The 21,928-nt window shown below is 44.4% G+C and overlaps 1 protein-coding gene across 2 annotated transcripts in view; it reads left to right on the forward strand.

Annotated features, from left to right (window-relative positions):
* LOC121318578 (synapsin-3-like) overlaps nt 1-21,928 on the forward strand; it is a 250,791-nt gene that overhangs the window by 49,434 nt on the left and 179,429 nt on the right. For both annotated transcript variants that reach the window (XM_041255406.1, XM_041255407.1), the window contains exon 3: nt 2,362-2,419. In XM_041255406.1, the coding sequence (XP_041111340.1) occupies nt 2,362-2,419 (58 nt within the window). The remainder of the gene's footprint in view (nt 1-2,361; nt 2,420-21,928) is intronic.

Raw genomic sequence — 21,928 nt, forward strand, 5'->3', positions numbered from 1 at the left:
TGCATCATCCCAGGAAGGGGCCTTTCGGCAGCTTTCGTGTAAAGAGCTCAGCAAAACCTACCCGAATGGCAGGAATATCCCATACCTAATATAGTGGTGGTCGTCTTCGAATTGAAATGGAACCTTTCTAATTTCTGAAGGAAATGAGTTCCAAAATAAAATATCTCGTATAGAGTGAGCTGTTTTGGCAAATGCTGTTCTGCGCCTTTCCACTTTACAATTCCCACATACAGCTTCCCTTGTGAGCCCATTAGTAACTACAGAGAGCTTTTTCATGAATTCCTTTAAGGGTGGCGTACATAATTCATGCAAAGTTTTAAATACCCTTTGCACTGATCATCAATCTACACCCAACATGGGCTAACACAATTCACAGTACATTGTTTATATCTGTCAAAAGTCAGATTGGCCAAAATCTGCCCAGACATGGACCCCACCTGTGACAGGTACAAACAAGAACCTGCCTCACTCGTACATATGTACTGGACCTGTCCTGGGCTGGCTGGCTCCATTCTGGTCACCTGTTTTTGAGACACTCTAAAGTTCTTAAAGTACCCATCAATCCTTCCACGCTTACAGCTGTCTTTGGTGTTGTGCCCAATGATACTTTCTGAACAAAGTTACAATTTGACACCGTGGCATTTGCCACCTTGTTGGCAAGGCACTTGATTTTTACTATTATATTTTTTTTTTTTTTTTTTTTTTTTTTAATTAGTAGTAGTTGCCAATTAATTTTACCCCATTTTTTTCTCCCAGTTTAAAATGTGTAATTGTATTTAGGCTCAGCTCACCACTACCACCCCTGTGCTGACTCAGGAGCGGCGAAGACGAACACATGCTGACCTCCAAAGCATGTGTCGTCAGCTGATCGCTACTTTAAACTCTTCAGGTTCGCCATGCAGCCAATCCAGAGCTACAGCATCAGAGGAAAGTGCAGCTCTAGGCAGCTTACAGGCAAGCCCGCAGGCACCCTGGCCAATGTTTTTGCTTTTTTTAAAGAAAAATACATGTGATGGGATAAATATGTGCAGGCTAATAGGCGCATGCGTGATCATGCGGGGCGGGGGTAGGGTGGTCAACAGCCTTGTTTGACCTGCCTGCCAATCACGCCGATGCCACAAAGAGGTTGAGCAGGGGGTGTGTTTCTCCGGTCTCTTTGATTGGTTGGGGGGGGCGGTCGATGCCATAGGAATGATGCTTTCCTATTCCTGTGTTAGCCCTTGCAGGAAACAATACAGTAGAAGAACTACAGTAAAGAGAACAAAAGAATACGGAGAAGGAAGGAAGGAGACAACAGAGACGGTGGACAAAGACAGCCACTATAGTAAATTGTCCAGTACCCATACAGTGACGTTCTATAGTTTATATTGGGGAGTCTGGGCAACCCTTTAAGTGATAGTGAGGGAATTTTTTTTGTAGTTTTGTTACCAGTGCTTATTTTCTCTTTTGCTTTCACGCTCTTGTTTTGAACCAGTGAGTGCTATACATGAACTGTACAAGCAAACACAGTATTACCATTGTTGGTATTTAATTCCACAGCACAAGGGTGCCCCCTTGTGATTGTAATGAATATTGTCCGTCTGTGTGGCATTATCAACTACATCTTTCTGACTCCTGTGACCTTCAGTGAATCACCCACGCATCCTACCACAACATATCATACACACCAACATTCCACTGCATAAGAAACATCACTTTGCCTCTCATTTGAGTGCTTAATGAGCCCCTCAGTAAAGAGACTTCCTCCAGGCATCACTTTCGAGGTGATCTTAATACCTGAGAACACAAAAGTCACTCGCTGACCACAGTCTGCTGCTTGCACCAAATACAAAACACAGCATGAAAAATGACTTTTTGTCACTTGCCCATGCAATGAAAATGCATTGGAGGCATTTCAGGAGATTTACATAGACATTCACTAGTGCTTCATAACATTGCTTCATAATGATATTATCAGTCACATCCCCACTGGAACCAATTAGCAGCAACTCCACTTTATAATTTCACTGGGTGTGGCTCTCACACTCAAAATATCAGTGACACAGCATGCAAAACAAATAGATTTTTTGTTAGAATTTAATGACTTTTGATATGTTTCTAAGTGTTTCGTGGCTACCTCTCTGTTCAAGTTGAGAGTGTGCTCTCTTGCACTCTTTCCATTTCTTACCCTATATGCTTTGTCAGATTACAACTCCCAATGAGTCATGGAGTTTCAGCACAGATGAGGAAGCCCAGGGCTGCTGTGTTACGCACTAGACCACAGTAGATTGTGTAGTGCAGCAATATGTGAAACATTGTGCCCCTATTGAGTAGAGTGAGCCGGTGTCCATAACGCTTTGTGTCTTTCATCTTCTCTTCCAGGGCCAAGTACTTTCGAGGGAAGAAACTGAACGGGGAGTACGAGATAAGAGTGGAACAGGTAAGTGCCCTGGTACCCAGTGACAGTTAGCCCTTTCCCACCTGCAAAAGGTTAGTGACTAATATGTGCTTAGTACAGTCTACTGCAGTTTGTGGACACATTTACAGTTATTTAAAAACTTGGTTCCTTAAGACAACTTTGTACTTCAATCACTTGACCAATGCTCAATGTAATCTCTAGTCTCTCTAGTCGTATAAAGGACTGGGGATCACATGGAGACATGGAGACATTTTTCTCAGCTGTAGCTGAACACGTCACACAACAGCTGTACCGATGTGTCACTGTGGTACTGAATCCTCACAGCTTGATAGCATGAACCCAATTCAAATAGGCTGACAATGACTGTGCTTTGTTGTGATATTATAACCCATGAAAAACATGCAGATTTTAAAACAAACTTCGTACTCTTTAAAATCTCACTAGAATTTGAAACACATAGTAAAAATATAATACTGCATTCCTGCTTGCAGCTCTAATTTTTTATTGTGTAGTTTTTATAGTTTAAAAACTACCCTAAATAATAATAATAATAATAATAATAATAATAATAATAATAATAATAATAACAACAACAACAACAACAACAACAACAACAACAACAACAACAACAACAACAACAACAACAACAACAACAACAACAATAATAATAATAATAATAATAGTGTAACTTTTTTCATTTCAGCAGTTACGCAACAGTCATCAGGTTGGCTATTTTTATAGAGTAGTGCCAATCTGGATCCTGCTGCCGTACACAGTCCTGTTTTTTCTATTAACCTACACCAGTCTTTGTATCTAACATACATCTGTTATATTTTTCATCTGTGACAAACCTGCATCACATCATGTAGAAGCTGGTTGGACGAACTACACCTTTTTTTGTATTTCTTTGCCTTTGTGCTACGCCCTGCTGCATGCTAAAGTAGTTTCATTGTACCACATTTTTACTTTCTTTTTTTTTCATAAATGTAGTTCTCTACTATCACAGCTTGTACAGCCAGCTGCCTCGGGTTTTGCCGTGGGGGTAAGATGTTTAATGTAAGTGCAGGGCTGTTGGGTAGCACAACAAAGGCACTTGAGTTGGCTCTTGAATGATCTGCAAACTTTGCAAGTGGAGTGGAAATACCTACCGTGTATAGAGTATATCCATCAATTGTAACCACTGAAAACCTCCTGCTAAACAGTATGTAAATCACCACCTTTTATGGTACACTACGTTTCTCCAGTAATTCATGTCAATGGCAAGCTTACCCTGGACCCAGTCCCAAACCTTTGTGTTTAAAAACTAACTTGCTGAAATGAGTCTCTAAAATGATCAAGTGCCAGCATTCAGGCCAATGCTAAATCTGCTTAACATGTTAATAAGTGAACTGTGTCCTCTCTCTGGACGCTGTCTGGAAAAGATGGTTTACAGGCAACTGCTTTTTATTAAAACATAGCTTGTTAAGGGCAAGTGAATTCCCACCAGTGAATTCAGACATTGCATAAAATAAAAGGTATGCTTATAGGGGTGTAGTGATTCATAGCATATTGAAGAATCAGGATACTTTCTGAACATGATGTATCGTAATAGAGGTGCTGGAAGCATTGTTTGGATCCTGGCACCAGACCAAAGGCACAAAGCAGCTCATTGCATTTCACCAAGTGCTTCTTGAATGAAGAGTAAGTGTGTTTTATAGTTGGTAAGAATGCATGCTCTCTCTATCTCCATCATTAAAAGATAGTTTGATCTTCTCATGCATCATACAAGTAACCGGTCAAGACCATCCCGTGTATCGAGATCACTGTGCTGCAAGTTTTCCCAGTTTATATGGAGGCTGTGGGCTGGTGCTGTAGACCCTGTTGGAGGTTCAAGTGATTCTTGCATTATAAAAGTAGAGCATCCTTGCTTTAGAAATTACAAACCTGTTCTTACCAGAGCCCCGATAGCTTTTTCTGTAATCAGCACTTTAATTGAATTACCAGATATGGTTTTTGGTTCTCCAGAAAACACTACTTAAAATACTGGGAAGTCTCTTTTCTGTTAAAGAAAAGGAACCAATCCAGGCTTTGTATGTATTAGAACTGAGCTGTAAGCCTTCAAAGGATAACATAGGATGAAACAAAAGCTGTCAGTTTCCGTTCAGAAGAAAGTGTTGCTCCCTGCTGCACGAATAGGAGATGGAAGCAGTCTGGTCCCTTATACAAGTTTACTACGGTATTTTTGCAAGGTATTTTTTGCAGTTTTACCATGTTTTTTCCTGTGGTTATACTATGCTTATTACCATGGTTTGCCATGTTTATTAATATGCTTTACCATACCTCGCTATTTTTTATGCTTTACCAAGCTTTCGCTGAGATTTATTACACTTTGCTGTGCTTTTACTATGGTACACTTGCATAAGGGGTTAGCTGATTTTCTGATTAATGAACCCCATACATGAAATATACAAGGATGCAATGCAAGACTGAAAGCTACTGCAAGCTCCTGGTTTTGTCTGCTTTAAAAGCCCTACGATTCAGATTGTGAAACTCTCTAGCCTGCAAAACCCTAAGGAACGTCTAGCGCATGTTAAAAATGAAATCCAGATGCTTTGTTGGACTCAGTAGTGATCCAGTTAATAGATTTCAGATGCACTGTGAATATACTCTCTGAAGGAGTAGGTGTGGGTCGTCTCATTCTGCATAAAGAACAGCTGCTGTTTGCTCAAGGTAACTTTATTGTTAAATACACGGTAGCAGTGTGTTTCTTTTGAAGTTTGTTTTCTTCTTAATACCTTAAGGGAAGGAATTTTCTCAAAAAAACTGTCTGCTTCCTTTGAGTCTAAGTTAAGCTCTTTCTGAATTCCTGCGGTGAAATAAAACCGTACTTCCAAAAGGAGCCTGACCCACCTTCATCACACAGGAACATGTTTGGGTTGGATCGGCTTGATCCAGAATTATTATAATTTTTTTTTTAAGAAAAGCATTAATTTAGTTTTACACAAACATATTTTTTTGGTGGACTCACCATATTATTCCAGTCTTGATCTTTCTATACACTCTCAGAAGTTTGTTATACAGTACATTTAAAAGGTTGGTTAAAATGGCTGGTTTCGCAAACCCTGATTAGCACCAGTCTTGAACTACTTCAATGTTACTTGATGTAACATAGTTCCAGAGTAGTACTCATCAGCTCTGTTAAACCAGACACAAATGCTTTTTTTTAAACAAATGGGATTACAATGTATATAATTTAAAGGGAGTGGGTATTTAGATCATTCAAATTTTGATACCCTTCTTTTATAAATCCCTTACCAGGAGTGGAAATAAGAGTCCCATTACATAGCAGTTTGATCCATTCATGGTTTTACAAGGAGTTTAATAAGACACACCTGAGCTTGTTACCTATACACTGTAGCTAATCAAGCTCATAGTAAAAGCTGGAATGGGTGAGGCTACTCTGCAGTAGGAGTCTTATTTCTATCCCTGCTCTTACATTTTTTGACGTTTGCAATAATTTCCAAGTGGTTCTGGGTTTAGCTACTCAAGCACCCTCCCATTTTTCCATCTCAGAGGCGACACTAGGACAGCTGTCTAATGCTTGTGTGAGCCCTTCGCAGCTCTGTGTTTATCACAGCTGCATTGCTCTATTCCCCTATTCTACTGCCTCCAGTCAAACAGTCCATCCAGCAGGGCAAACAAACCCTTGCAAATTCCATCTAGCCTCAAAGCACCTTAAATTTAGAAAAATGAATTATATAACAGATGGTCAATAACTAAAAGCAGCACTAAAACCTTGATTCACTGCCTTTTTAATCGCTCAGGAATGCGTAGCGCACGCGTGCCAGAGTGATTCTGAAATCAGGTAAGAAACTGAATTGCTTTGGCAGGAGCAATAGTAACCTAAAGAGGGTTTTGAAAAAGAGACATCTTGTCTGTTTCTTTGGAGATTCGCTTGAGAGGTAGTCGCGTGAACCGGTCACTTTGTTCAATTCTCCCCTTACAGGAGTAATTATTGAATTTGAGATTACTTATAAGAGACTTTCCAGAATTTACTTTGACGCTCTCTTTTATAGTGGTGCTGCCAATTTTCAAGTAAAAATGTTTTGGGTTTCTTAGTTAGTACACAAGCTTCTAGACCACATGTGTATGTTCATCAGGTGAAAACATTAAGGGCTAGATTCTGTAACACTCATTTTGCAGCCCCTTCCACAAGGTAACATACGCTAGTGCAGGATTAGAGCTAATCAGGGTCTGTCAAACCAACCATTAATGTTTAGTGAACTTTCACTTTGCATACCGTTGTGTACAGTAAACCGTATTGTGATAAAAAAAAAAACAGCTTGGGTGAATAGGGTGGTACTTTGTAAAATTCTGCTTTAAGTCAAGGCACTACATTGGATCATATAAGAAGTGCAGTTGTACATGGTTATCTGTTACAAGACAAGACTGTCATCAGTCGCTGAGCTGATTTTGTGGGTGCATATGGCAGCAGGGTCACTGCAGATCTGCACTAAACAGGTCTGTGCATAGCTTTAACCCACTGGAACATTTCTAACAGCCGTTAGCTCCTCTTAATGTGACAGCAATGCAGAGCGACTAGCAAGAGAACCGAAGCTTGGTGCAGCAGTGCTGCTCTGACACGAATAATGTTCTCAGACCTTGCCAAGAACATTGCACAACATGCACACACTCGTAAGAGTGTCGGATCTGCACTGTCGCAGCTCCAATAATTAATAGAGCCAAAAAACTTAGCAGATAAAGGAATGATTAACCCCCCCTCCCAAGTACAATGTGTTATTGTGCTTGATAATTCAATGTTATATATATATATATATGCTACATATAGAGTGTGTCATTGTAGCAGGGCAAAAGCTCTGTAATGAGTTTCAGAGGACAGTGTAATAAATGTGTTGGCCAGGGGGGTGGGGGAGCATTAAAGAACAAAAGGGTTCCAGCCTCTGATCAACGCTGGAAACGAGGGAACAGGTAGCGTCAATGTGGGTATCCTATTAGGAGACTGGTAGCTGAGTTGATTGTTTAATTGATGTGCAATTAAACCGGCCACATGATATAAAATCTCCTGGCTCGGGCTTCTCAGTATGTGCACTCCAGCAGGAGAGGGTGCGTCTGCTGGGAGCTGATACCAAGCTCCTGTTATTCTTGCCTGTAACAGAAAGATGTTTCTTTGTTAATGCTCCAGTGGGAGCTAGGCTTGTGTTTTCTCCTTTACTTTTGTTTTCTTTATTCTTTTAAATAAAAGTGCTCACCAAAGCTTTAGTTACATATAGTTGTGTTGTGCTTCCTGATCACTAGGGCCGCACCTCCACAGTTATATACAGCGTGTGCATTAGATTGTATACATTACGCTAGCATGTGAGAGAATGCAAGGCCCCTTAACCCATGGAAAGAGGGGGTAGCCGGTTCCCATCACAGAATTATTTCCACCCCAGCCTCTGCACAGCTCCCTTCTCCACAGGCCACACTCCCTTGCCCTCAACTCAGACTGCCTTATAAGGTGCCAGTTTGAGCTGCCAGCTGTTTCAATAACAAAGCAAAGCTGCACTCCAGAATTCAGATCACAGCTCTCAGTGCAGAGACAGCAGTGAGTGACAGACAGGCTAACATCCCTCTAGGCTATTGTTCTCCTCAAGCTAAAGCACCCCACAGAGCCAGAGAGTGAAGATATCACTGCGGCTCCAGTAGGCGGACATGCCTTCCCCACAGCACTCCTTGAGGTTATCGTGTGCTTCTGTTGTTGGGTAATGTTGTGCAATGATAGAGTTTGGATACATTTATAAATGTGTATATGTGTTTTTCAGACTACTTCCCAGTTCAACACCACAGCACTGCCAGGACCTTACATAAGTTAACATGGTAGATGTGCATAAGCAGTTTACCCCCCATCCCTTCTGTGCAAAAAAAAAACCCTACAATATAAATGGTTGTAAATGAACAGCATTTCACCCTCCCTTCCCCATTGATTATACTGTATAGTGGATGGGTCAAGATCCTCTGTTAAGAGGATAACAGAAGTTTAAAACCATGTAATTTAATTTGTCACCTGTTATAACCCAAGCCATCAGTTACAGTGTGCTACCCTTTTTTTATAGAATTATGGGTCACAGCCCATAAATGGCTCTAATAACTGACTGATAAGACATCAAAGAGAGTTTTGAATGCATCGAGCTTGCACATTGAGAACAATAAACAGAGTGTTTTTGCTGAACTCTCTTGCTCTCTAAGGGACATGTATTTAAAGTCGTGATCCATGCAAACTGCTGGGAAGTGTGGGATTGTGGGAAGAGGCTGACTGGAATGTAAATGTGCCCAGCAAGTTTCAGGGAATAACAGCGACCAAGGAGCTATTTTTAGAGGGGAGGGTAACAGAGTGGAAAAAAGGAGGGATCTTTTTAGTTCTTTTAAGTTGTGCTTTCCCCATTGTGCAGCTTCCATTTCAACAAATATTTCCAGAGAGAAACTCAAATATTTATTGTACTGGAATGGAATGGGAGACTGCCAGCACCGGCAAAAATACTGAGCTTTGACAGAGGATCAAACTAAGTGCCAAAAACAACGGGGCAGTGACGGAATGGCTCTTGGGCCTGTGAGGAATCGATTCACATTTTAATAATACAGTACCCAAGAGAGGGAGGGCAGTATTAAAAAAATACTAAACAGAAATTATCTTGTTAGGGAAAAACCATTAACCTGTCCCCTTACAACACTCTGTCCTTAGTGGATGTAAGAATATACAATCACATACAAAGTGGATGTTAAGAAGAATAGTACTACATTAATTAATGCAGCTGGAATATTTTACAGCCATCCCAAATTGCCTTTTAACCAGTCAAAGGTGCTTAAATGAGGGTGTCATTAAAGCCAGTAGGATGTGCTCTATTCTAGCAAAAATTGCCTCTGAAGTGACTGTTCAGTGATTGCTGTGCAACACTGATATGTCTCCCTGCCTCCCGCTTCAGTGTCTGCTCAAAACTGCTGATTCTTCCTCACAAAAAGTGGAGTTATTCTCCATGTCATCAGTCTAAATCCGGACTTGCGTACCGACCTAAAAAAACTGAGTGCTCATTTTACACATATAGGTTTCAAACCTGATCACGTCTGGGTTCGCCAAACACCTTCGCAGTTAGAGGATGAAAATATTTAGTTCTGATTTGATTCTAGATGACTTCAAAGTGTTGTGGCGGGATAAGAGTGCCTTTCATTGAATCAGAGCCTTATTTGGAAGCTGCAGAATGAGGAGTGCACACAGATACCAAGGTTTGTATCTGGCTATGGCTGACAAATATTGCTGTGTATCTAATTCAAACTGGCAGGTAATGGAATCCCTTGGTTCTTCCTGATCCCTTGCATATATTGAGAGGCAAGGTCGGGGGACTGTTCCTTATAAATATTATTTAGGAATGGTTCTGTGTTTAGTTGAACCCTGATGGAATAATTTAAGACTCCCATTGCATAGCAGTTTGAGCCTTTCCAGTTTTCCTATATGTGGCAGAGCAAAGCTCTGCCCTAAATTGGCAGGGATGGGGTTAATTTCCCCTACCTGCCTGGGTTTATTATGTTCAGGTGGCTGGGGTTGATTAGTTGATTAGGTTGATTAACGATCAATCAGCGCCCAGCCACCTGACATAAAAGGAGGCCTCTGCTTCTCATTTGGAAAGAGGGAGCTGAGGAAGCAGGTTGGTGTTTTGTTTGTATGTTTGAAAGTTTCCAATGAAGGCATTGCCCAGCCTGGAAATTGTTATTTTTGCTTTTTGTCTTGCTTTATTTGTGTTTAAATCCCTTTATTTTGGCCCTTGTGCCCTTTCATTTTTGTGTTTATTTATAATAAATTAGTTATTTTTTTTAACTACAGACTGTCTCTGGGCCTCTATCCACTCGCCAGCCTGCCACGTTTGGTGTCAGAAGTGGGATAGCACCACCTAGAGGCTCAGAGCAGTATTTATTTATTTATTTTCATTTTTGGAATTTTTGGGATTGTTATTTTTTTTTTGAAAAAAAAATAACAATTTCCAGGCTGGGCAATGCCTTCATTGGAAACTTTCAAACATACAAACAAAACACCAACCTGCTTCCTCAGCTCCCTCTTTCCAAATGAGAAGCAGAGGCCTCCTTTTATGTCAGGTGGCTGGGCGCTGATTGATCGTTAATCAACCTAATCAACTAATCAACCCCAGCCACCTGAACATAATAAACCCAGGCAGGTAGGGGAAATTAACCCCATCCCTGCCAATTTAAAGGGCAGAGCTTTGCTCTGCCACACAATACTTGAATTATTAAAATGTTACTAATATTTAACCACATTCTGCAATCTCCTCAAGGTAAAAGTTTCATTGTTTCTTGAATGCACATAATAATTGGAATAAATCTTCACAGTGGTTGCTGATAGTGGTCTGCTTTACTATCCCGTCGTGGGTACCACTGGTCTACCATGTTTTTGTTTAGTTTTGTGAAAGATTGCTCTCTTTGTACAGTTTAGCTTGAAACTTTAACAAACTTAGACACATTTTTCAACAATAAATTTTGAAAACAAGACATTGTGGTTTTAAGATTATATATCTTTATTTACTTCAGACTTGGGGCGGGGGCTTTGCTTGATATAAATCAGTGATGATTGTATTTTATATAAAGTAAAACTATTGCAACAATAGCTTGGTTTTTAATTTTAAAAAAATGGATTTGTTAATTGACACTTTTTTTATCAATAATACAGACATTGTTATTCAGAAAACAGTACAGAGTACAAAAAACAATAACAGAATGATGCTGACTTCAGAGCTTAGATGCTGTATTTATTTTAATTTCTTCAAAATCAATATAAAATGTCAAGATTTTTATTTATTTTTTAATGGATCAACTTTTTACGATCACAATCAAAGAAAATACCTTAAAGAGAGAATATAACATGCGAGATTTGCGTCTCTTCAAGGTTGAGTGATGAATAAGCAGAGAAAAAACTGTAGTGGGAAGTCTTAACCCAGTAAATGACATTGTTCTCATTTAATAACACGCTACTTTGTCATTTTTGGAAGCATTTTTAACTGGCTAATTCCTGTTATTTTATTTTCTCTTTAACTATATTGTTATGACAATTTGCTCTAATTCTGTTAACTGGAAAAGTTAAGTCTAAGTGTAACTGATCATTCTGCAAATATAGCCCTTGATATAGCCCAGATGCTTATAAAATTAAAACTGAAGCCTAAAAAATATACATTTCTTTGTTTAAATTAAATTTGCTGAGCTTCATAGATGGCATGAAATGTCACTGGTCTGATTACAGGCACATATTAAGTACTGTCCACAAAATAGGAAGGAGCAGTTTGCAGCAAAGATGAAGGATTTTTTTTTTTCTTTCTGTGAAACAATATTGATTTAGAATGTATCAAATGACAAAGATTTTGTTCAAAGAAAAATGTATTTGGTACTTAATGGGTTAAACTCTCTGAATCTCCAACAAGCTTTTAGAAGTGATTCAGACCAAGCAGCCGAGACTGTTAACCCCTGTCTGTGTTTCCACATTGCTCAACTGCAAAAGTACAGGGAGGGAATGTCTAGCTGGTTCAAGCATGCTCCTGTACCTCAGTCTTCATGTACACTGCATTCGTTGCATTAAGAATACCATACTACTGTGGGCAAAGGTTTTGCATCACCTACAATTGTAGGATTGAGACATAATTACAAAATTAAAAAAAAAAAAAAAAAAAAAAAAACTATCTGATTATAATTTAGATATTTTATTTAACATAATTCAGTCAAATTAACTGCAAAATGATATCACAAAAGTCTACTGGAAGCCATAATAGTAGTACAGTATTTCATGTTAGGTTACAAAAAGGTCAAATTTTTCAATTTGTCAGTTTTTCTGAAGTGTAGAAAACTACCAAAAGTTATGTAATTCAATATTTGGTCATAGCTGTATGCTACTTTTTTATACCTTCTGTCCCTCATTGCGAATCTTGAAAATAAATTGAGCAGTATTCTGTAAAATAAGCGTGGTTGTTCCAAGAATCAGCTGAATACATTGTCATTGTGCACCATGGAATTCCAAACAGACACGTGACTCTGTGTCTCGGGTTCCCATAGAGCAGAGCATTCCTCTGACTGTGGTCAAACCATAGCCAGAATCTGAGATACAAACACTGAGCAACTGAGACAAACAAAAGACGTGCTTGGCATTGCATTTCATACAGCCCTGCTGTGTATCTAGACACAACAGGGCTGATTGTGCGCTTGGGCTGTGTTTGTTGGTTAGGGCGCTTGCATCTGTACTCTCCAGCTCGTTCTGAGCGGTCAAGGATGTGAAGACACAGGTATGTGTTTTAGTGGCTCATTTTTGTGGAGAAACAAAACTATAGGAATGACCTGGCCAGAAGCAGAGCAACCAAATGGTTTCTGTAGCTCTCAGACGGGCATTGCCCTGTGTGCAGTACAGCGGAGCGCTAGGCATATCAGGGCTTTATTTGGAGTAAACTGGGAATAAATATGGGACTAGAGATTTAAGTGTGAGGTTGTATAAAGTCACTTTGCAGTGCAGTTCTCCCGTGACCAAAGAGCAGCACTCTGTTGAGTTGCTGTTGTACTAAAAGCCAGCAGAATGTAGATCTCACATCATCTTGCTGTAATACTGCCCTGAGGGATTTGATACCCAGACTGTACCCCCGTTCATATCCCCAAACGTCTGCTGAGTTTATCTAACTAATAATCGTGCTCCACTGTCTGAATAATGCTCAGTTCATCTAATAAAGTTTGTTTTGAGATGATCCACAGTCCTGGGGCTCTATGGGCCCTCCCCCATTGTTTACTGTTCTTTCCTTCACATTGTGAAAGTTTGATTTAACAAACCAAGAAGTTCCAGAAATAGCTGCGCAGGAACAAGTAGCTGTATGGGAACCACATTCCTTGTAAAACCTTTCTGCAATTACAAGGGTAGGCAGGCAAGGCCAGACATCACAAGGGCTTCTTAACTCTCACAGCACAGCCTCAGTCAGCTAGAAAGGACTGGCCTTTCTTATTTGTTTACCAAACGGTGAAGTAAAAGAGTTGAGTCCACAAGCCAGTTTACCTCTAGGCCCTGACATCAGCTTTTTAAATCTAGCAGCTTCTAGGTAAATTCCTCATTAAACGAGGCATTTAAATAGAGTAGGAATCCAGGATTTTATAGTACGCAGCCTTGAACGCCGTCAGAGTGGCTGCTCAGAATCATTGTGCTGTGCACGTCCTGGGTTAGTGTAATTAGGCATTCTCCACTCCGAGTATCTTTCCAGAGCTTGTGTGCATGTCAAAAATTCCCTGCTCATTTCCCTGCCATAATCCGACCCCTGCCCAGTTACATTTTTGAGTCTTGAAAGCATGTGGTTTTAGTTTGTGACCACCTAATTGCTAAATCCCTCTAATTTTGTGATTTATTTTGTGTTGAATAACAATTTCACTGAGCTGACAAGCTGCACAAAATCCAACGTTCACCAATCTGCTGCTTAGTTGTTCTAGGGTGAAAGGGATAGGGGGGGTGGGGGGGTGTTTGCAGATCGGGATGCTGAAGCATGGGCTGTATTGATGATTTCATTCCTGTGTTTATCCCAGTTATGTTGAACCATAAGGGGGCAGTATGAGCCACCTCACAGAGAAAGGCCAGAAGTAGACTAATTCATTTTGAAATGAACAAGTGCAGAACTTCAGCACAATGTAAATGGTTCAATATTACACACAACAACTACTAAATATTATAACCTAAAGTAACTTCTGAAGATCCTATTAAATCTGTGTAGGGAGAATTGGTGTTTTATATAATTATTTAATTAATGTGTGTAATCGTTTAACTCAGTTAGTTACACATTTCTCCCAAACGAGTTAAAGATCGCAAAGAAACCAATTGCACAGTAAAACATGCAACACTGTCATATCTTTCATACACTTTATCAAAAGCTTGTAAAATAAAGTATGGTACAAAAGTAGAAAAGGATAAATTATCATAAATGAACACATTAATCTCAGTAAGCAACAACAGCACTAACATCTCTGCTTCATTGTAGATATCAATTAAAAGCCTGCATACATTAATTGTCTGTAATGTGTCTTTCTGTAAGAACTAATAGTACTCTTAAGGCAGCAGATGTAATGATATGTACGCAAACAGGATAACTGTTTGAGGAAATATGGGTCGGTAAATAAATTAATATAAATTCAGTGAATTCTAATTAATGGGATATTGCAAAATCAAAATCAATTCTTTATGAATCTGTTGTTAAAATAATGTATCCTAATTAGAACCACAGCACAAAAGATATTTTAACACCCATTCATTTAATTCTTTAAGAAGCATCCAGCACCTATTACTCAATTCAATAGCTCACTATGTTATTCTCTTTAAGTTGAGCTGTTAAATTCCTCTCATCAAATGTTAAACTAGCCCCTTTTGTTAGAAAAGCACTCCATTTGGAATACTTCATTTGTTTCTCAGTTGATTCAGTAGCAGGGTCGGGGTGCAGTCCGGTCAGGCTTATTCCATGAGAAGAATCCCCTTGTGGAGCTGTCCATTCCGGTCAGACAAGCCAGTCTCTCGCTGTAGAACTATCCTTTCCCAGTCAGATAGCCCACTTATTTAATTTGTTTTCCCCAATGGCAATCCAGTTAATGGAGCTCTTTTTAAATCCTTTAAACAATATTTGAATTTTCTTCGCAGTTTATTGAGTCATTCATGGTGCTTTCTCGAGGTTATTTGCAGCTGGAGTTCCAGTTATTATTCGCTACTGTTCATTTTTCTGACTGACGAACCAAACCCAGTGAAACAAAGAAACACGCTTTCCTGACGAGAAGTTACATACAACTTGCTTACGTATATCTCATTGCTTACAGTAGCTCGGCTGAATTAGGGGCACAGCACCTGAGATTCATAAGGAGTCACACTTAGTTGAGCAGTGGGCCTCACTTTATCAGTGTTGCTATAGTTACAGAGCTAGTCCTACTCCCTTTCTCATCTTCTTGTTACTATTTGGAGGTCCAGTGCAATTATAAATACGTTTAACCCAAAAGAACAGGGGTCTTACCTTATCTCTCTCGTTGCCATAGAGACGAGATTAGCTGGTCTTCAATTCCCTTCTTTGTAATTTCTAGGTGCTGGACTCTAGAAAGATGCTGGGCTCTTTTTACCTGTTTGTGGTCCTACATATATATGATAGGAGTGTCAGCACAGTGAGTTTAAGGATTTAACCATTAGCCTTGAGTCAGACATTTAAAATGGTGCATAAACATAGTGATAAACAATTGTAAAAGCCATGTGTAACGGGCAGTGTTGTGATACAGTGCCATTACGGATTCTGTCTTGTCCCCTGTTGGTGAGATGAGGTTGCAGCTCCAAAGCCATGAATGCAGATAGGCCCAGCTCTTTAGCATTGTGGTTAAGACCCTCCATTGTGGTGCGTAAGGTTGCTGGTTCGTGCCCAGCCTCCACCCTGTTAAGGATACATGTGAAATATAAAGGGCTGGCATGAAGTTGCTTGGCTTTAGGTGTGTCAATACATGCTGTGGCTTATCTAGCTGGGGGAGAGTGCTGCATTGTGGTACCACGACTGAACGAGAATGCAATTCATACCTTCTCAAAAGGGTTTCTTTTACAAGCATGGTAACTTTGAGTTGAGTAAATCTCTGCTGATAAAGCTCTGGGTCTAAAAGAGCAAACCACATTTCACACAGATTTCCTTCAGCAACGACATCACTTATCAGAGCCAAACAAAACATACATTTAAGATGAGGTACAAAAACAAAGCAGATGTATACTTTTTCTAAATTGGTAACTGTAAAAGGTCTAATCAAGTTACTGTATATCCAGGAGACACAAGAATACACGTTAGCTGGATTGGTTTCACAAATATCTGTCTGGTAGTGATTTTCTTTCAACGATCAACTGGATATAATAGCAATATATTAATACTTTATATAACCTGTAATTGACTTTGAATACAATTTCATATCACTAGCAAACAGGTGCACATTAAAATAAACTTACCGCATTTTGGAAACAACCCCAAAAGTGTCTGATTCCATGAGTAGCTAAAATGAGTTCTCCCACTTTGGAGGCTATTGAGACTGAAAAGGAGCTCTGATTAAAATCTAGATCCTTTCTCACATCCCAGTATCTATAAAAGCTGAGTATCATTTTTAAACCACAAGAACTTTGGTTTAGCATTGGCGAGGATCAATTTCTGTTCTCTCAAGTGGTGCCTTGTCTTTGTTTCTGGAAGCCAATGTGGATGTTTCAAAGCTTTTTAACCTGCCGGTTTGAACAATCTGTGCTTTTGTTTGTACTATTGAAATAACTTCAATAGTTAAAAAAGACCCATGCAATTATTACACCTAAACAGCATTCAAAAATCAAAAGACAAGATTAAAATAACAGCAGCATCACCATGGTGTGCTGGAAGCCAGCAGTCAGCAGCAACAGCAGCAGTACAGTTTGGGTGTGTATTACAGTGCTACCCCATTATAATGCAACCTGTTATAGTGAGGAATCAGTTATAACATGGTAAGGTTGTTGCTCTCATTTCCCCCATAATGCAATTTGACTCACAATTGTTGGCTGAACGTTCCAGATATACAGTACAGCAGACAGCAAAAAACTAAACTCTTTCTCTATTAAAATGAAATTCGATTTGGACAGTAAGTAAGGGTGAAACTCAAGCAGCAGTTTCAAAAGATATAAATGTTGTAAAATCTACATTGTATGGATGGCTAAAAGATGAAGAAAAACAGTTTTTTTTGATAAGATTGACTCCAAAGAGGGCTGCTCTAGGAAAAAAAAAATGCAGTGCACTAAAGAGCGAGACACTCTTCTGTGTGAGCGTGTTGCAGTGTGAGCGTGCTGCTGTGAGAGCGTGCTGCTGTGAGAGCATGCTGCAGTGTGAGCGTGCTGCTGTGAGAGCGTGCTGCTGTGTGTGAGCGTGCTGCTGTGAGAGCGTGCTGCTGTGTGAGCGTGCTGCTGTGAGAGCGTGCTGCTGTGTGAGCGTGCTGCTGTGAGAGCGTGCTGCAGTGTGAGCGTGCTGCTGTGTGAGCGTGCTGCTGTGTGAGCGTGCTGCTGTGAGAGCGTGCTGCTGTGTGAGCGTGCTGCTGTGTGAGCGTGCTGCTGTGTGAGCGTGCTGCTGTGTGAGCGTGTGCTGCTGTGAGAGCGTGCTGCTGTGTGAGCGTGCTGCTGTGAGAGCGTGCTGCTGTGAGAGTGTGCTGCTGCTGTGTGAGAGCGTGCTGCTGTGTGAGCGTGCTGCTGTGAGAGCGTGCTGCTGTGTGAGCGTGCTGCTGTGAGAGCGTGCTGCTGTGTGAGCGTGCTGCTGTGAGAGCGTGCTGCTGTGTGTGAGCGTGCTGCTGTGAGAGCGTGCTGCTGTGTGAGCGTGCTGCTGTGAGAGCGTGCTGCTGCTGTGTGAGCGTGCTGCTGTGTGAGCGTGCTGCTGTGTGAGCGTGCTGCTGTGTGAGCGTGCTGCTGTGAGAGCGTGCTGCTGTGAGAGCGTGCTGCTGTGTGAGCGTGCTGCTGTGTGAGCGTGCTGCTGTGTGAGCGTGCTGCTGTGAGAGCGTGCTGCTGTGTGAGCGTGCTGCTGTGTGAGCGTGCTGCTGTGAGAGCGTGCTGCTGTGTGTGAGCGTGCTGCTGTGAGAGCGTGCTGCTGTGAGAGCGTGCTGCTGTGTGAGTGTGCTGCTGTGAGAGCGTGCTGCTGTGAGTGTGAGTGTGCTGCTGTGTGAGCGTGCTGCAGTGTGAGCGTGCTGCTGTGAGAGCGTGCTGCTGTGTGAGCGTGCTGAGTGTGCGTGCTGCTGTGAGCGTGCTGCTGTGTGAGCGTGCTGCTGTGTGAGCGTGCTGCTGTGAGAGCGTGCTGCTGTGTGTGAGCTGTGCTGCTGTGAGAGCGTGCTGCTGTGTGAGCGTGCTGCTGTGAGAGCGTGCTGCTGTGTGAGCGTGCTGCTGTGTGAGCGTGCTGCTGTGAGAGCGTGCTGCTGTGAGAGCGTGCTGCTGTGCTGCTGTGTGAGCGTGCTGCTGTGTGAGCGTGCTGCTGTGAGAGCGTGCTGCTGTGAGAGCGTGCTGCTGTGAGAGCGTGCTGCTGTGAGAGCGTGCTGCTGTGTGAGCGTGCTGCTGTGTGAGCGTGCTGCTGTGAGAGCGTGCTGCTGTGAGAGCGTGCTGCTGTGTGAGCGTGCTGCAGTGTGAGAGCTGTGCTGCTGTGTGACTGTGCTGCTGTGTGAGCGTGCTGCTGTGTGAGCGTGCTGCTGTGAGAGCGTGCTGCTGTGAGAGCGTGCTGCTGTGAGAGCGTGCTGCTGTGAGAGCGTGCTGCTGTGTGAGCGTGCGTGCTGCTGTGTGAGCGTGCTGCTGCTGTGTGAGCGTGCTGCTGTGTGAGCGTGCTGCTGTGAGAGCGTGCTGCTGTGTGAGCTGTGCTGCTGCTGTGTGAGCGTGCTGCTGTGAGAGCGTGCTGCTGTGTGAGCGTGCTGCGTGCTGTGTGAGCGTGCTGCTGTGTGAGCGTGCTGCTGTGAGAGCGTGCTGCTGAGCGTGCTGCTGTGTGAGCGTGCTGCTGTGTGAGCGTGCTGCTGTGAGAGCGTGCTGCTGTGTGAGCGTGCTGCTGTGAGAGCGTGCTGCTGTGAGAGCGTGCTGCTGTGTGAGCGTGCTGCTGTGAGAGCGTGCTGCTGTGAGAGCGTGCTGCTGTGAGAGCGTGCTGCTGTGTGCTGCTGTGAGAGCGTGCTGCTGTGTGCTGAGTGTGCTGCTGTGTGAGAGCGTGCTGCTGTGAGAGCGTGCTGCTGCTGTGTGAGCGTGCTGCTGTGAGAGCGTGCTGCTGTGTGTGAGCGTGCTGCTGTGAGAGCGTGCTGCTGTGCTGCTGTGAGAGCGTGCGTGCTGCTGTGAGAGCGTGCTGCTGTGAGAGCATGCTGCTGTGAGAGCGTGCTGCTGTGAGAGCGTGCTGCTGTGAGAGCGTGCTGCTGTGAGAGCGTGCTGCTGTGTGAGCGTGCTGCTGTGAGAGCGTGCTGCTGTGTGAGCGTGCTGCTGTGAGAGCGTGCTGCTGTGTGAGCGTGCTGCTGTGTGAGCGTGCTGCTGTGTGAGCGTGCTGCTGTGAGAGCGTGCTGCTGTGTGAGCGTGCTGCTGTGAGAGCGTGCTGCTGTGTGAGCGTGCTGCTGTGTGAGCGTGCTGCTGTGAGAGCGTGCTGCTGTGTGAGCGTGCTGCTGTGTGAGCGTGCTGCTGTGAGAGCGTGCTGCTGTGAGAGCGTGCTGCTGTGTGAGCGTGCTGCTGTGTGAGAGCGTGCTGCTGTGAGAGCGTGCTGCTGTGAGAGCGTGCTGCTGTGAGAGCGTGCTGCTGTGAGAGCGTGCTGCTGTGAGAGCGTGCTGCTGTGAGAGCATGCTGCTGTGTGCTGCTGTGTGAGCGTGCTGCTGTGAGAGCGTGCTGCTGTGAGAGCGTGCTGCTGTGTGAGCGTGCTGCTGTGTGAGCGTGCTGCTGTGAGAGCGTGCTGCTGTGAGAGCGTGCTGCTGCTGCTGCTGTGAGAGCGTGCTGCTGTGAGAGCGTGCTGCTGTGTGAGCGTGCTGCTGTGTGTGAGCGTGCTGCTGTGTGAGCGTGCTGCTGTGTGAGCGTGCTGCTGTGAGAGCGTGCTGCTGTGTGAGCGTGCTGCTGTGAGAGCGTGCTGCTGTGTGAGCGTGCTGCTGTGAGAGCGTGCTGCGTGTGCAGTGTGAGCGTGCTGCTGTGAGAGCGTGCTGCTGTGTGAGCGTGCTGCTGTGAGAGCGTGCTGCTGTGAGAGCTGTGAGAGCGTGCTGCTGTGTGAGCGTGCTGCTGTGAGAGCGTGCTGCTGCTGTGAGAGCGTGCTGCTGTGTGAGCGTGCTGTGTGTGAGCGTGCTGCTGTGAGAGCGTGCTGCTGTGTGAGCGTGCTGCTGCGTGCTGTGAGAGTGAGAGCGTGCTGCTGTGTGAGCGTGAGTGAGCGTGCTGCTGTGAGCGTGTGAGCTGCTGTGTGCTGTGTGAGAGCGTGCTGCTGTGTGTGAGCGTGCTGCTGTGAGAGCGTGCTGCAGTGTGAGCGTGCTGCTGTGTGAGCGTGCTGCTGTGTGAGCGTGCTGCTGTGAGAGCTGTGCTGCTGCTGTGTGAGCGTGCTGTGTGAGCTGTGTGAGCGTGCTGCTGTGAGAGCGTGCTGCTGTGTGAGCGTGCTGCTGTGTGAGCGTGCTGCTGTGTGAGCGTGCTGCTGTGTGAGCGTGCTGCTGTGAGAGCGTGCTGCTGTGTGTGAGCGTGCTGCTGTGAGAGCGTGCTGCTGTGTGAGCGTGCTGCTGTGAGAGCGTGCTGCTGTGTGAGCGTGCTGCTGTGTGAGCGTGCTGCTGTGAGAGCGTGCTGCTGTGTGAGCGTGCTGCTGTGTGAGCGTGCTGCTGTGAGAGCGTGCTGCTGTGTGTGAGCGTGCTGCTGTGTGAGCGTGCTGCTGTGAGAGCGTGCTGCTGTGTGAGCGTGCTGCTGTGAGAGCGTGCTGCTGTGTGAGCGTGCTGCTGTGTGAGCGTGCTGCTGTGAGAGCGTGCTGCTGTGTGAGCGTGCTGCTGTGAGAGCGTGCTGCTGTGTGAGCGTGCTGCTGTGAGAGCGTGCTGCTGTGAGAGCGTGCTGCTGTGTGAGCGTGCTGCTGTGAGAGCGTGCTGCTGTGTGTGAGCGTGCTCCTGTGTGAGCGTGCTGCTGTGAGAGCGTGCTGCTGTGTGAGCGTGCTGCTGTGCTGCTGTGTGAGCGTGCTGCTGTGTGAGCAGTGTGCTGCTGTGTGAGCGTGCTGCTGTGAGAGCGTGCTGCAGTGTGTGTGAGCGTGCTGCTGTGAGAGCGTGCTGCTGTGCTGCTGTGAGAGCGTGCTGCTGTGAGAGCTGTGCTGCTGTGTGTGAGAGCGTGCTGCTGTGAGAGCGTGCTGCTGTGAGAGCGTGCTGCTGTGTGAGCGTGCTGCTGTGAGAGCTGCTGTGCTGCTGTGTGAGCGTGCTGCTGTGAGAGCGTGCTGCTGTGAGAGCGTGCTGCTGTGTGAGAGCGTGCTGCTGTGAGAGCGTGCTGCTGCTGCTGTGAGAGCGTGCTGCTGTGAGAGCGTGCTGCTGTGTGAGCGTGCTGCTGTGAGAGCGTGCTGCTGTGAGAGCGTGCTGCTGTGTGAGCGTGCTGCTGTGTGAGCGTGCTGCGTGCTGCTGTGAGAGCGTGTGTGTGAGCGTGCTGCTGTGTGAGCGTGCTGCTGTGAGAGCGTGCTGCTGTGTGAGCGTGCTGCTGTGAGAGCGTGCTGCTGTGTGAGCGTGCTGCTGTGAGAGCGTGCTGCTGTGTGAGCGTGCTGCTGTGTGAGCGTGCTGCTGTGAGAGCGTGCTGCTGTGAGAGCGTGCTGCTGTGAGAGCGTGCTGCTGTGAGAGCGTGCTGCTGTGAGAGCGTGCTGCTGTGAGAGCGTGCTGCTGTGTGAGCGTGCTGCTGTGAGAGCTGTGCTGCTGCTGTGTGTGAGCGTGCTGCTGTGTGAGCGTGCTGCTGTGAGAGCAGTGTGCTGCTGCTGTGAGAGCGTGCTGCTGTGTGAGAGTGTGCTGCTGCTGTGAGAGCGTGCTGCTGTGTGAGCATGCTCCTGT

Source organism: Polyodon spathula, chromosome 7, assembly GCF_017654505.1.
Source record: "Polyodon spathula isolate WHYD16114869_AA chromosome 7, ASM1765450v1, whole genome shotgun sequence".
NCBI classification, from domain to species: Eukaryota; Metazoa; Chordata; class Actinopteri; order Acipenseriformes; family Polyodontidae; genus Polyodon; species Polyodon spathula.